Here is a 15,039-nt window from a genome sequence, read left to right on the forward strand (position 1 = left end):
TGTTTGAGTAGCATCGAGACAAAAAGTGCTCTTTGTGATTAGCAGTCTTTGTTTATTATGTTAATTTAGAAAATTGAGTGTACAGTGTGTTTACATTGTAAACAGAGGGATCTGATAGGTAATAAAAATCTTGAATTACAAAACATCCTATTAGAACACATACATACATTGAGCTCAACCAGACATTCAATAATAATGACAACTAATAAAACGGTTTGCAAAGTTTTCTTTTTACAAGCTTTTTGACACAGACAAAAACAATCACATTAGTTACTCAAGTGTCTCTCTCCCCTGTGCTCCTCGGTGTCAAATGAACAGAGACTAGAAAATAAACATTTGTCCTATTATTTGTCAAAAAGAAAAATATAAAAAAATAGTTTTTTTTTTTTGGAGAGAATATCTAGGTCACCAAGTGCCCTTATCGTTTAAATCAGATGTGTTGAAATGCAATAGCAGCCTCACTATCAGATTCAAATTCTACTTTCATGGGTTTGTTCTACCACGTGAGCAGGTGACGCAACCTGCTTGTGTTTAAGACAAACAGGTCAGGTCACTGTTGCTCCTCGGAGACACAGCGAAAACCAAGATTAGAGGCTGAGCTGTCCGGAGTGTTCTGGCTTCGTGCTGCACATCGGTATCTGTAGCAGTAAGACTAGAAGAACGGGGAAGGAAGAGAAACATCACCTGTCAGTAAATGGACTTTGCAACAATAGAAACAGGTCTGTGACAGTATGAAAAGACACAGTCTGACAGTAATCACTATATTTCTAAGGCTGATTTGCTCATATGGTTTATTAATATGACTCAAAGAGACCTCTGTGCTTATATACAGTATTTTTCACGCAATTAGTCACATTCCCATGCCAACCAATGCTATTGGCAAACAGACTGGAATAGTCACCAGTGGGCGGCTCAGATGGTTTTGTAGATTAAGTAAATGTACCATATGTGGTGGTATGAGCTCTCTTATACTCTCCATGAACATTATGAGATTTCAGCTTTTTCAAGTGTCTTTAAATAACATCCAGAAAAAAATTAACCAGTGAAGTGAAGGGGCCTGAAGTGACCAGGTGTCTGTGTGTAAAGTACAACAGAAAATACTGTGGTCTCAAATTTTGTGCAAGGAAGAAAAGACAAAACAGCGGGGGAGCTGCATTTTCCTATTGTAGGTAAACAGGTAGAGGGTAATAGAGGGCTTCCTCCGCCCCTTCAGAAATACTGATTTCAGAGCTATTTAATTGACCCTGATTTACTCGCATCCCAAAAAGACGCCACTACCCACAAAATCTAACCAATAAACCAGCAGTTAGCAGTTCCAATACGTCACTGAGCACAGTGTTTCAAATTCAGTCTTGACAATGTAGAGAGCTAACTCTTTAGCTGAAGTGGAGAGAACGGGCATAAAAATGTTCAAGTGCTTATCTACTTTACCTTGTGGCACATGTATGAGCCTCCCTTCTTCACCTTGTCTGTGCCTGAAAGAGGACCTTTCTGAAAGCGAGAACAATGAGGGGTTATCGCAGCGAAAATAAACCCCAAAAAAACTCTAAGACGTCACGTGTTCTTACAGGGTTGTGTTGCCGGTCTGTGGTGTGATGCACAGTCCACCAGTCTGATGTCCATTCCCACGCATTCCCCACCATGTCATACAGACCAAAGCCGTTGGCAGGAAAGGACATCACCTGTAGGATATGAAAGAAACAAAAGTCACATTAATGCTTTAGGTTAAAAACACTCTCTCAGAAATGATTCACAAAAATAGATGTGTTATCTGGATTTACACAAGCTTTTATCTTTTTTTTTTCTCCACTGTTTTTTCTACTGATAAAAGCCCCCAGTCGTTTCAATCAGCCACTGACAGAAAAGCACATTACATTATAATGAATGTAATAAAACGATTAAATGGTGTAATTATAACCAATCAGGTGTAAATATACATATTTTATTTTTAGAAGTATTTCCAGCAAGTGGGATCAGAACGATGAAGATTAGGATTTATGTTCCCTTCTTTACTAACTTTGAAGAACCTGGTACCATTTATGATTGATGTTTCTAATATCGAGGCTTTAAAACGCCCCTTGTAGAGAATCTGAATGAATGAATTTGCTCTCTGGAAACGATGAGCTCCTGATGTGACTTCTTTATCAACTTCTTTAATGAGCTCATACCTGCAGCCCTTTTCATTTCCTGTAGATTCCACAGGCAGCAGCTCAGTTATGCACTAAATCTTTTTCTAGTTTTATGGCGGCGGCCAATGAGCGCTAACACTCCTCCTCGTCACTAACCTGAAATATGACATGTCCTTACCACACCCACATTATGGGTTTCTCCATCTTTCTTTGTCTGACTTACAGGGGAGGTTTTGACATATCCGTCCTCTCCTGAGTTGTGGTTGGGGAAATCCCCCTGCCAGAGGTTGGCATAGTGCTGTCCTTTTGGGGTCAACTTGTTTCCCCAGGGGTAAAGTCTACATGAGGAGTACATACATGGAGTATGTCAAGACGTTTATTTGGGACACACAAGCATCTTGGTATATTTTACAGTCTCACTATTAGTAATGATCATACCTGTCTTTAAGACCAGCCCTGCAGGCGTACTCCCATTCTGCCTCTGTAGGAAGTCTCTTGTTGGCCCAGGAACAATAGGCAACAGCATCCGCCCAGGATACATGTAGAACAGGATGGTCCAGTCTATGAAAATCAGGTAATTAAAAAATTAATGACTGAGCTGCTATTTGGCTCATTAATGTTTGTCTAAATAAAATAAAATAAAATAAATAAAAGATAGGTTTGCTTTCAGACTGATAACCAATGCAGAGTAATAAAAATAGGTTTCCTTGAAAGCACGGTGAGACTTTTACCATATTAAGAAGATTTTATTTCTACCTTTCTGTGATGTTGGAGTCTGGACCCTCAGGGTGCCTCCAGTTGGCCCCTTTGACCGGAAGCCACCAGGGGGCAGCAGCCACCTAATGAAAGATGGTAATGAGAAACATTTTGGTTCCCATGCTTCTATTCCCCTTCAGCTTCATTTACAAACTGTCTTTGGTGTACTGCCCTGGCACTCATGGTTTCTAGTATCACTAATGGACACACAGCACCTTCTCTGCCACATGATCAGGCTGCATGTGACAGCAGAGATGAAGCATTTAATTTCACTCTTCTATCTGGTTTTCGTCTGTTGTGCTCGGACCTCTTGCTGTTGCTGTGCTCAGACAGCAGTCTGTGAATATGCTCAAAGCCTTTAAATAAAACTTATGTATGTCTTTATGTCTATCTAAAGTCAAAACATGGTGTGTCTTTCATCTTCTGGTTTCCAAAAAAACTATGTCACATTCCTGTTGATGAAAAACTGGATATAATTTACAACCGTAGGTACATTTTGTAATTGGCAGCGAGAACATGAAATTAGTTACTTAGGAATATTTACTGTGTTATATAAATACCTCATATAACTAATTACTCACTATGACTCTGTCCTCATCATTAGGAAAATTGAGTCTGTATCATTTCTATTTCCTGGTATGTTTGGAAAAAATAGATAGATAGATAGATAGATAGATAGATAGATAGATAGATAGATAGATAGATAGATAGATAGATAGACAGATAGATAGATAGATAGATTTCACAACTTGAAAAACAAAGCATGTGAACTTCTCCCCCTGGTCCAAACTGCTATATGTTTCTATGGCAACCACAAAAACTGAGCGTCCATCTGTGAGTGATTACGTGGTTGTGTGTACTGCGTGTAGGTCTAAACGTGTGTGTGTGTGTGTGTGTGTGTGTAAGACTGTGACCCGATTTTGCTGTCTCTGTTGTGAAGAGCAGAAATAGAACAACTAAGGTATATACCATCACATGTGGGTGTTATACAGGTAAAGTCCACTGTTCAATAATCATACTTACTGCTTGGGTGATCTGGCTTTTGACTGTTTCACTCAAAATTCCCTCATATACAAATGAGTCTCCAAATTTCTCCGCCTAAAAGCATATATTAAAAGGTTGTGAGCAAAAGTGATGACACCTAATCTTCATTTTAAAGCATTAGAATAACAGCTGATAAATCTGTGAATGCCGGTTATGAATGAATTCACCGCATACTGTCCCACCCCATACCTCAGTAACATATCCTGACGAACTGACGAAGCTCTGGAACTGCCTGTTAGTGACTTCCTGGATGTCCATGTAGAAGGAGTCCACGTGCACCAGCCGCTGAGGGCCCTCTCCATCTGGAGGGATGCCTGGGTTGTCTGTTCCCATCAGGAATTCTCCTCCGGAAATCAGGACCATCTTTATTCATGAAATAAGTTTAGTTTATAATGAGTTCGTACAAGGTATCGTATTAAACTCTTAAATTTGAAGAAGGTTACAGAACTATAAAGATTAAGAGTCTTAATCTCATCTGAGTCTAAATACAGTTTTGAGAACTGTCTGAGCACTAGGCTGTGCAATACCTGCTACAGAAGCACAGTTAGAAATATATCAAGTAACAAAGAAGACATCATGGGAGAAAACATCTTCTGTAACATTAACAGCTGGCTATACGCATATGTGGTATTTAAGTTGTTTCCTTTCAGCTGATTTAACATCATGGCAGCTCGAGTCACCTAACTTCAACTACCTGTGTATTGTGTAAGGATGTCATGTAATATTGTCTAATATCTTCTAGGACACAGGGAACTTCCACACCCTAAGCTGACACCAGGGCAGTCGGACTACCTCAGTAGGACTGACAAACCCTGAGTGTGACCTTTACTGTCTCTGATAAATGTAAAGAAATACCAATGCTGTTTGTAGAATTGAGAGCTTTGCACTGGAGCGTAAAGCACATTGTCAACAACAGCAAACAAGGAACATGAACTAAGAGCTTATGTCAACCACGATGCCATAAACGTGCAGTGTTTCTTCAAATAACAAAGCATAACTATTGTTGGACACCAACTTAGACTCCACAATGCACTACCCCAATAAAATAGTCAGTAACATAACAAATAGCACATGAGCTCATGGTCAACAGCATCTCACATCAAGAGTTCAGACACAGGCTGGAATACCCAGACTTTTAGCGATCCAGCCAGTATCAGAGAAATCTGCACCTCCTGCCTGAGGGCAAAACTCAAAGAACTGGGACTCACTGTGCTGGATTGGAGTGGTGATGTGAGAACGTGCTTGCTTTGTCAAGGTTCATTCATACATGAGCTGAGGAGAAGGATAGTTTTTTTTTTTTCCAATGAAACACGGTATTTATATGAGGTGATCTGTGCAATAGACAGATCATCACTGATGTGTTGTTCCCTGCAGACCTCGGATCAAACAGCGTCTCATTTGTCTTCCCCGACGTTAAACACAAGGTGGATGGCGTTACACCAGAACACAACATTCTCAATCTGGGAGTGAAATGCTAATGAGCTGCTGTTCTTGTGCAACTGGCCAAAAATAGCTGCAACATCTGAGAATGTAATCACATGGTTTCCAGGATGGCTGCTTGTGCATTCATTAATGCATAATGTGGGGAGGGCAGAGCAGATACAGCCCTGTGGAGCATCTAAGCTGCTCTGTCTAGACTCTGAGACCGTACTGTTGACTGTGACCTGTTGTCTGTGATTGGTTATAATAATAGTACCATCTAACAATGAAGGGTCTAATATGCATCTTAATTTCTTCAAGTGTATGACTTTATTATATTTACACCATGAGATATGCAGATAAAAGAGGGGGCTCTGATCAAATGGCACCTATGTGGTAACGTTTGATTAAAAACGTGCACCATTTGGTCTGTGCTGGGTTTGCAGGGCAGCCACATGGCAAAATGTAAGAACCTACAACAAAGATCAGTAAAGGCAAAGACGAACTAACAGAACTAACAGCGTACCCGACTTAGTAATTTCTTCTCTTGTCCCTGAGCCTCATGCATCCTCTCATTTGAGTCTCTGGAGTACTTGACCGCTGGATCCCCGGACCCCGTCCTGCCCTCCACCGGCTCCACAGCTGCAGCGGGTCTCTTCAGGCTCTCACAGCCGCAGCCCGCTGCTTCCTGCTGGGCGGCGGGTTCCTGCTGCGCCTCGCACGAACTCCGGAGACATAACGCTTTGTTCACACAGACAAGAATAAAAAACAAAGCGAAACAACGAACCATTGTTACGAAGCGCATCTCAAGTTTTACTCATGTTGATACTGCCACTTCCGCAAAGTCACGTGGTCAGTCAGCTGGCTGCAGACCGACTCCTGTAACTATTTCCTGCCCGAAGTCTGTGTTTCTACAAACTGTTTTACAAATCAGGATTACAGCCTGTAAATGCACCAGATTAAAGTTGTTTTGATGTAAATAAGATACTATATTTTTATTTAAAACCATACATTGCCTGTGCAGTTGTATGACGTTATACTTTTTTTTTTTTTTTTTTTTTTTTTTTTTTTTTTTTTGCTTCACTAAAATCAAAACACCGCACTCAGAGTGGTAACAGTTCAGCTTTCCTTGGTGGTGGGCTATTGGATGGAGCCACATGGACATCATTTCCCAGCTCTCAACGCTACACTGAGAAGTGGCAGTGAGCCAGGCAGCTCAGCTCAGCCAGTGTGCTGCCTCAGTGCGCACAGCCCGGAGCACCGACCAGCGCAGAGAGGGTGGTGAGAGCTGTCACCAAACTGGATTATTACAGTCGCTGACGGCTGGATCTCACCCTCACCCCGGCCGGAGAGGACAGGGGAGCCACAGTCATGCTGTCATAGCTGGTTCAGAGGAAACTGAAAAGCCGAGGGTTTCCATACAGCCGAGGTAAAGTTGAGCGCACAACTTGTTCAGTTCACCTCCTCTCTTCCTATGTTCTCGTAGCGAGGAAGGAGGTCTAGTCCGCCCTGATGAAATGGTTAACAACAGGCTCCCATCTGCACAGCAAAGCAAAGCGTGTGTTTCTGTTTATAGCAAAAGACACCGCGACGAGCTCGGCCGAGTGCGGTACATTCATTTTGGACGGCTGTGATAGCGATACCGATAAAAAAAATGACAGCCTGCTGCCGCTGGAAGGCTTTCCTCCAGTTTCATGTGTGTGTGTGTGTGTGTGTGTGTGTGTGTGTGTGTGTGTGTGTGTGTGTTTTTGGTGCTCATCAAACAGGCCTGTGTGGAAGATGTGCGCTCATTGTGTTTCATCTTTGGTGTCATCATCTGTACATTTACAGTTTCTTTGTGATACATGAACCTCAGTGAGACAGTGCTTCAAAACAGAGAGAGAGAGAGAGAGAGAGAGAGAGAGAGAGGCTGGGAGAGGAGGTGTACACACACACACACACACACACACACCAGTTTCAGCAGGGATCACCTGTTGCAGGTGCACGACCTCTCTGGTAGCCGCAGCCCCTAATCATTAACTGTTCAGTCCAGGTTACAGTTACTGAGTATTTACCTGCAACTATGCAAATCCATCCTGCCACACACTGGGATCAGTGTAGCAGCGACCTCTCAAGGAACCCTCTCATCTAAAATTGCACTGCCACCTAACTGGGAACCTTGAAGCTACATGTGTGTGCCTAGCCATCATCATACTTGCACATGCTTGGAGCAAAAGAACTTGTAGATCACACCATTATGTTGGTAAAGGAAGTGAAAGTAAAGCTGTTTCTGGTGCTTGTTTAGAGTTGAGTGAAAACATTTCTAATATGCAGAGCATAGTGTGATGTCATGTATTTTATTTTACTAATTTGTACAACTTTCTTGCTGCAGGCGTTCCCTTGAGTGCACTGAAAATGTCGGATAAGATGTCCAGCTTCCTACACATTGGGGACATCTGCTCCCTGTATGCAGAGGGTTCCACCAATGGTTTCATCAGCACCCTGGGGTATGTTCATCTTACTGCCTGATTATAATGTGTTAGGCACACTTCACGCTTTCTCAGAGCTGTATTTGGATGGAAGGAAATCATACTACTAGTGGCGACTGTTAACCATTTTTAGAAAGTTAGATTTAGTTAAATACAAGTGTTATAAGTGCATATGTCACAGGCATCAGTTTCTGCTGTCAGTGACCAAATGGGATGAGCTAGGGAAAGATAAATGGTCCTTTTGCAGTTGTCCCACCGTGCAAAGCTGTGAAAACAGTGGGAGGTCTTTGAAGTGGTGCTTTAGCCCTGACTGACCTCACCAGTGATAAAGCTTGGGGAAGAGGAAAGGTAGGAGCGGTAAATGCAAATGTAATGATGGAGTGTTTGTTAGATTGTGGCAGGAAAAGGTTCAGAGGACAGAGTTATAGAAACAAACACTGCGATGGGGCTGTGTATAGACCTGACAGTAAAACTCTTCATTTACACAACGCTAATCATAAATCATATTAGCAACGTTATAGAACTGGTTGCTGAATTTCTAGATGTACGGTACAATGATGATATTGCACTCCCTCTGTAGCTATTACAGAATGGTCGACCAATCGCTGGAGGTGCAGCAGCTATTGCATTCAATAAAATTATTGATGTAAACAGGAAAAGAAGCTTTATGAATGTTTATTTTTCTAAAGGAAACCACCACATGTAAGCAGAAGGTGCTGAATATGTTGTGTAGCGTCTGTAATGCTATCAGTGCCAGGACCTCCCCCCACATTCATGAAAAATGGAGCAATAACTGCAGCACTATAGACTTTGCGTGAAAGGCGAAATTGTGAAACTCTCCTTTAACTGAGTTCCGCCGCTTCCCACATACATGCGCATGTATTTACGAAACTGTCATGACAGCTTTGGCCAAGAGCCATCTTTTCCACGCACAACCACCAACGGGGCTGCATTGTTCAGATCATCCAGCCTTTAGAAGAACAATCTTTATAAAGAAGAGAGCAAACTCTTTGGCCATGACAACTTCTCCAGCTGAGCAGCATTTCCAGCAGCTTCTGTTTGGTAACTTGACTGAGGGGTACTACTTACTGCTTTGCACAGTCTGGCCAAAGCAGCATTAGTCCAGTTTGTCAAGATGTGAAGCTATTCACATTCACGTTTGTTAAACACTGACCCCTCTCAGAGGGTTTCCTACGTTTAAGTGCATCATCCCCACATGCAGATGACCACACACATACAGCATATGCTGTGTATGTTCTGCTTCCTGGATATTTTATGTCTGCAGCCTTGCTCCTCGCAGTGTGCTGACTGGAGGAGTAGACAGGTCTGTTTGGACAACTGAAGACATACCCGGGGAAAAGGCCTGAAATGGATGTGGGATTTGGCTGGTGTCCAGACAAGTGTTATTCTAAACCAGTAAAAGCTAAATTTGTCACCAGAAATTCCAGCTTACCCACAGGCCATTTAAACTCAAATGATTTCATTTATTGTGTGGACTGGGAAAGTAAACACACTGCATCTGTGTGAGATCTCTCAATGAGACTGTGAATTTTTGCACATGAAGAATTTTTTGTTGTGACTATTTTTGCCATTTTTCTTTTTCAACACACACCCAAACCAGCTCTAACACAAGCACAGAGAGAAAACAGACATGATAGTGGCCCACAAAGCATAAATAATGGAGTAAAGAAACAAAGTCAATAAATGTCAGAAGGTTCAGTGCTTTATAGTCACGCTATACATTTTGGCTGGTTGATTAATTTGATGACCAAAACATTTAATATTTTTAAATAATAGTATATATTTAATAATATTATTTTAATAAGCAAGTTATCGTATCAAGAAAATATACCAAACCCTATCCCTTATACTACCACCTTTTCTAGTGTAACTTCTTCAGTTTTCCTTAGTTAATTGTAGTATTGTAAGATTGTAAATCAGATTTCATCATGCATCCATATATCTGTTTATAATCAATTGAAAATAATTACCGGCTATAATAAACTGTTATTTATTGTTAGAGGACTAAGGAAACCAAATATTCACTTTTTCACTGAGGTCCTGGCATTTGTACCTGCACTGTAAATAACTAATAGTTTTCTGTTGATAAGATAATTAATAATGCGCGGCTCTAGAATGAATTATTCATAATGAAAGTAATCATTACTTGCAGCAGAAATGAAGAGCAAGTGTGTACTCAACCCATATGTGATTAATAATATTTTTGCGTGTTTCTTTTCACAGCTTGGTGGACGACCGCTGTGTCGTCCAGCCTGATGCGGGGGACCTCAACAACCCTCCAAAGAAGTTCAGAGGTAAGATGCAGAGAGAGTCGACTCTCTTCGTCCTCCTGAGGCCTGACATCACCGCTCTAACTGCTGTCTGTTTATACTGCGGGCTCCGTGAGAGACGCTGCTGAATGTGTTATGCCGTGTTTCTTTGGTGACAGCCACAATATTGCTGCCCACTGCACTTCAAACAGGGCTGCTTTTGACACTGTTAATGGCGTGCTTTTGCTTCCATGCATGTGTTTATAGCTGTGCGTGCTTACTGGCACACCTTGTCTGTGAAGGTGGAGGCAGATGGAGAGTATCAGCACTGATTTGTTGGGAAACAATTATTATTAGCTTTCATACAGGAAATTGAACTTGGGCCCTTCGGTTTTCAGGCTAAAGGTTTACATCACTGGGGAGAGAAATGCTCTGACGATGTACGGCATATGAAAGGCCTCTGAAGAATATATTGTGAAAAAAACTATAGATTTTCTTGATACTGCTGAATAGGTATTTGAATGCGACTATATTGGACAATATGTAAATAGGTAAATAAGGTCGGACAAACTAAGAAAATATATGCAGTTCCAGTCAATGTGATTTTAAACTCTCAGATTAGCTTGTGCTGCATTTTCATGTGCACACACTTTGCACCTGGGAAGCTGCAGAATATAAAGAAGATATCATTGTATTTATAAAGTGAAAAGCTTTTCGGTGAGTGTGTGAAAACCCAGGACAGGTGATCTCCCCCTAGAGATAATCGCTGTCATCATGATAAACAAAGGTTGCAGACTGATACATGCCTGCAGCTACATGAAAGAGGAGTCTCTTCTTTTTCACTCTTTCTGTGTCAGTGTATGTGCATTTCAACTAGCGTTTATTCCCAAGATTTGCACGAAAAGGTGGAAATGAATGCTGAAAAAATGTGGAACGAGTGTATATACTTGTCTAACAACTGTACATTCCCATGCCAACCATTATTACCACCCAGTCAAAAGCGATCTCCTGGCTCACTTGTACAGGAAGGCTTGTACAAATCCATTAGCCTCATTTAATCTTCAGATCCGAAGTTACTAAGCACTCAAAGAGAAGCCAAATCTAAAGAATGTCACCCACTGTAGGATGCTCATGATGTTTAAAATTAATTAATTATTTTTAAATTAAAATCACTGCAGAATACTGTAGATATCCATCCATCCATCCATCTTCTTCATAGAAGACATAGTCCCTCCAACGTGTCCTGGGTCTTTCTTGGGCCTCCTCCCAGAACACCTCTCCAAGGAGCTGTCCCAAGGGTATCTGAAACAGATGCCCAAGCCACCTCAGCTGATTTCTCCCAATGTGGAGTAGGCACAAACAACAGTTAGAGACCTATCCCCTACCTGAAGGCGTAGGCAAGCGTATCTCTAGTCCTCCTGGGAAAATTACAACACATAGCGGCTGAGCTATAAGCAAGCCCACTCCAGTCTGCCGCCTCTCACCGTGGGCAACTCCAGAGTGGTAGAGGGTCCAACCTCCCTCAAAGACTTGAGTTCCAGAGCCCAAGCTATGCATAGAGGCAAGACTGAATATCTCTAGTCGGTACCACTCAACCTCCCGCACAGGTTCAGGCTCTTTCCCCCCAGCGAGGCGACTTTCCATGTCCCAATAGCCAGGACTCCTTGTCCAGGGATCGGGTTGTCGGAGCACCCTCCCTTGACTGCCACCTAATCCCACAATGCACCCGCCCCTTATGCTCCCTCCTGTGTGTAGTGGGCCTACTGGAAGGTAGGTCCACGTCGCTCTTTTGGGCCGGGCCAGGCTGGACCGGTTGGCCTTGGGAGACCCTACCAGGGTCTTTAATCCCCAGATATAGCTCCTAGGCTCATTCGGGCACACAAAACCCCTCCGCCACTATAAGGTGGCAGTTAAAGGAGGGGTAGATACATATTTAAGTTGAGTAACTTTTTCCTAATGTTGTTTTTGTTATCTGTGCAACAGAAAACAAACAAAAAATAATAAATCAAATCAAATGATAGTGGCTAAAATTACTTTTTTTTTGTAGTGATATAGGTGTCTCTAACACACGTGGACACATACTGTGAGTGCAGTTATATTTGAGTTGGTAACTCCTTCACTGTGTCAGCTGGTCTTGAGCTGCAGATGCCTACTTGTCACTGTGAGAGGCCTCTGGAGAACTACTGTAAGGCAGGAAGAGGAAAAGATAGAACTGTAAGGTAACGTGGAAAAGTAACTGGAAGAGGATAAAGTGTATGCAGTATGCAGTGTGCAATTTAATAGAGATAAACATTTTCTTTAAGGCTGGCAAACATGTTTCCACATAAGAGCTTCATATGGATGGAAAGAAATTCCTTGACTGTACCCCTAAAGACCATTTTTTCATCATGGGGGACTACTGAGACAAAACAAAACTCTTCAGTAGTATCTCAGCTAGATACAGATACGGCTCGATTTTTAACAGAACTGGACATTTGGAATTTGAAAGACCTGTCCTTTAACAAGGCATTTTTAAATATATATATTTTAGGACAGTGTTGCTGTTTGTTTAATTGAATGCATGGAGGGCAGGGATATTACCACTACACTATCCAGCCACTAAGACAGACATTTTCTAAAATGAAACAGGGCCCACACTAACGTCCACCTGTGCTTTTTCTATTATTTGTCAAATGTGTTTCCTTGTCAGATACTAGAAGTGTTTCATTGTACTGTACATACTGTACATAGTAGGAAAAGCACAGATTAATGGCTCTTTTCTATTCTATCTATATGAGTGTCCTGTTAAACGAGGTAACCAGGAGTTAAACCAGGACACTTGAAAAGGACACTTGTTCAGCATGAACAAAACCAGCTCCTTGAAACTGGAGCAGCTAAATTGAATTCGAACATCATTAATTTTATTATCTCCACTTGTGTTTCCTACTCACACATTAAAACGTCTGCAGTGGTAAGAAATTACAATATGCTATTTTTGCACTTACTATACAAGAAAACGGCACATTTCTTTGGCAACTTCTTAGGCACAATGCACCTTCATGTGTGCCTTCTCATTTGGGAAGCTCCTTGGCTGTTTGAGGGGGACACCACTGAGCAGAGATAATCCCGCTAAGTGGACAGGAGAAGGGCACAAGGCCAGACTAACCATGAACACCACACTCTCACTCATGTAGCCTGTAAACATAAGGAAACAGTAGCCTTGCTTTGTATAACACCCGGACAGCATTTGAAATACCAGTAAACACCTACGCACACTCAGTGTGCAGTGACTACAGAGTTCAGCAGAGACCACTGAGCTATAGCCAGGAACACTAAGGCAGAGAAAGCACTGTAAGATTGCTTTGTATCAGGAGAAAAAAAAATCTTGTTTTTATACTCAGTCACTGTGATTTATGTTCAATTGCTCAGTTGTTTTTATGTCAGACCAGTCGTCTAAATTGAAATTGCTGTGGTGGCAGATCTTTTTGTTGTGTGCAGAAATTCCAGTTTAAATTGAAGGCTACATTGTTCGAATGTCATCCTCTTTTAATTTTCCTTCACTGAGTCATCAATAACTGTCCCTGTTCACTGTTTGTAGTCACCAGGCTGTTCACATATTAATAAAAACACTTTGTCTGTCTAATGATGCAAAATGTTTACAGCGGTTAATCTAAGTGAGCGGCATTCAGCAAGTGGCACTGACGTTCAATATTTATAGTAAATAGATTATGGAAATTGGTTTGCCTTTAAGGATTGTCTCTGCTGTTTGCCAGAAGGAGCAGTCATTAGGCCTTAAGGCCACAACAGATGAGATACTTGAGTATACTTGACTTTGGACCCTGTGAGTGTCACTGTAAATATTATTTTATCTATGACCAACTAATTCATGAGCAACTTTTTGAGTTTGTCGTCTCGTCTTTACAAAATCCTTATAAATACAAAAATCTTTAAACCGTGAAAGGTAATCCTATATCCGCAAAAAGATCAAAAAGATAAAAGTTTCTCTTGCTTGTTACAAAAGATATCAAAACAACAAGAGCTCATATTACTGCTTGTTTAATAGTGTCCTAACATTATGGCCACTAAACAAGTAGCATGGGAAAATAATTAAAGTAATATTAGCTGCTTCGCATGTCTAAAACTTTTGTGTTGTTTGTGTTGTACTGTTTAGTCACGTCATCTCCCATCGTAGTTTCTTCAGACATTGTTTTGCTTGTGGATGCACACTGCAGCTTTGGAGCATTCTTTTCGTACCACAGCCTCTCCGTTGCTGCTTGCAAATAACTGTCGCTGTCAGAGACACACTGCAGACTAGTTGGGTGGTTCCTCTAAGATGAACACCAGAAACACATCTGCCTTTAGCCCCTTCCTCTGCTAATAACCGCATGTGTTGCTTTCTGCTGAGAGATGTAGGGAGTTGTTGCAGGAAGCTGTTGTTGGCAGAACCAGTAATTGGTAGATACAGTACAAGCAATTAGCTGCCTCCTCTGTGATATCCAGTGCAGGACCTCACCTTGGAACAAATGGCGGTTTATACAAGCAAATAAAAGAGAATATCATTTATTTAACAAAGAGGATTGTGCAGTATGTGTCTTAGTTTGGATGGTGTATAATTGCTGGAAGGGTAGCTCATGGCTTGTTTGTTATGGGAGTATTTTTCTTGCATAAGTAGTTTTATAACAATAAGGAGATGAAGTAGAAATTCAAGTTCTCGACTCTGTACTAGTTCTACTCTCAGCAAACCACTATCACAAAATTGTACCATGTGCAGCTGTGTGTTATCACAGTACATCTAATTGAAAGCGATTATTTTTCTTACAGTATGAATAAGAGCATTTTGCTCTTTGATAAAAACATCCAGAAAAGTAAAATCATCTCAGTTGGCTTTGTAGACCCTCGTCATTTGTTCGGTTGCCGGGGCTACGAGTGTCTTCCTCTCGATACTCTTAAATCTGATTAGGTTTATTTGTGGCT

At 41.5% G+C, this 15,039-nt stretch overlaps 2 protein-coding genes across 6 annotated transcripts in view; one reads left to right on the forward strand and one right to left on the reverse strand.

The window, feature by feature from the left end:
• Nucleotides 1-31: 31 nt before the first annotated feature.
• Nucleotides 32-6,388, reverse strand: sumf1 (sulfatase modifying factor 1). Its single transcript, XM_026348257.1, has 9 exons — nt 5,875-6,388; nt 4,119-4,292; nt 3,909-3,983; nt 2,886-2,968; nt 2,568-2,690; nt 2,353-2,467; nt 1,569-1,682; nt 1,432-1,491; nt 32-652 (listed from the first exon to the last, which is right to left on the reverse strand). The coding sequence occupies exons 1-9, from the start codon at nt 6,151-6,153 to the stop codon at nt 551-553; spliced, it is 1,125 nt and encodes a 374-aa protein (XP_026204042.1). The 5' UTR covers nt 6,154-6,388; the 3' UTR covers nt 32-550.
• Nucleotides 6,389-6,412: 24 nt separating this feature from the next.
• LOC113154199 (inositol 1,4,5-trisphosphate receptor type 1) overlaps nt 6,413-15,039 on the forward strand; it is a 60,344-nt gene continuing 51,717 nt past the window's right edge. For 4 of the 5 annotated variants that reach the window (XM_026348253.1, XM_026348255.1, XM_026348254.1 and 1 more), the window contains exons 1-2: nt 7,743-7,834; nt 10,061-10,131. In XM_026348253.1, the coding sequence (XP_026204038.1) occupies nt 7,743-7,834; nt 10,061-10,131 (163 nt within the window). Of the gene's footprint in view, nt 6,778-7,719; nt 7,835-10,060; nt 10,132-15,039 lie in introns of those variants that run through there. The other variant, XM_026348251.1, reaches the window with a different exon arrangement.

This window comes from Anabas testudineus, chromosome 5 (assembly GCF_900324465.2).
Source record: "Anabas testudineus chromosome 5, fAnaTes1.2, whole genome shotgun sequence".
NCBI lineage: Eukaryota > Metazoa > Chordata > Actinopteri > Anabantiformes > Anabantidae > Anabas > Anabas testudineus.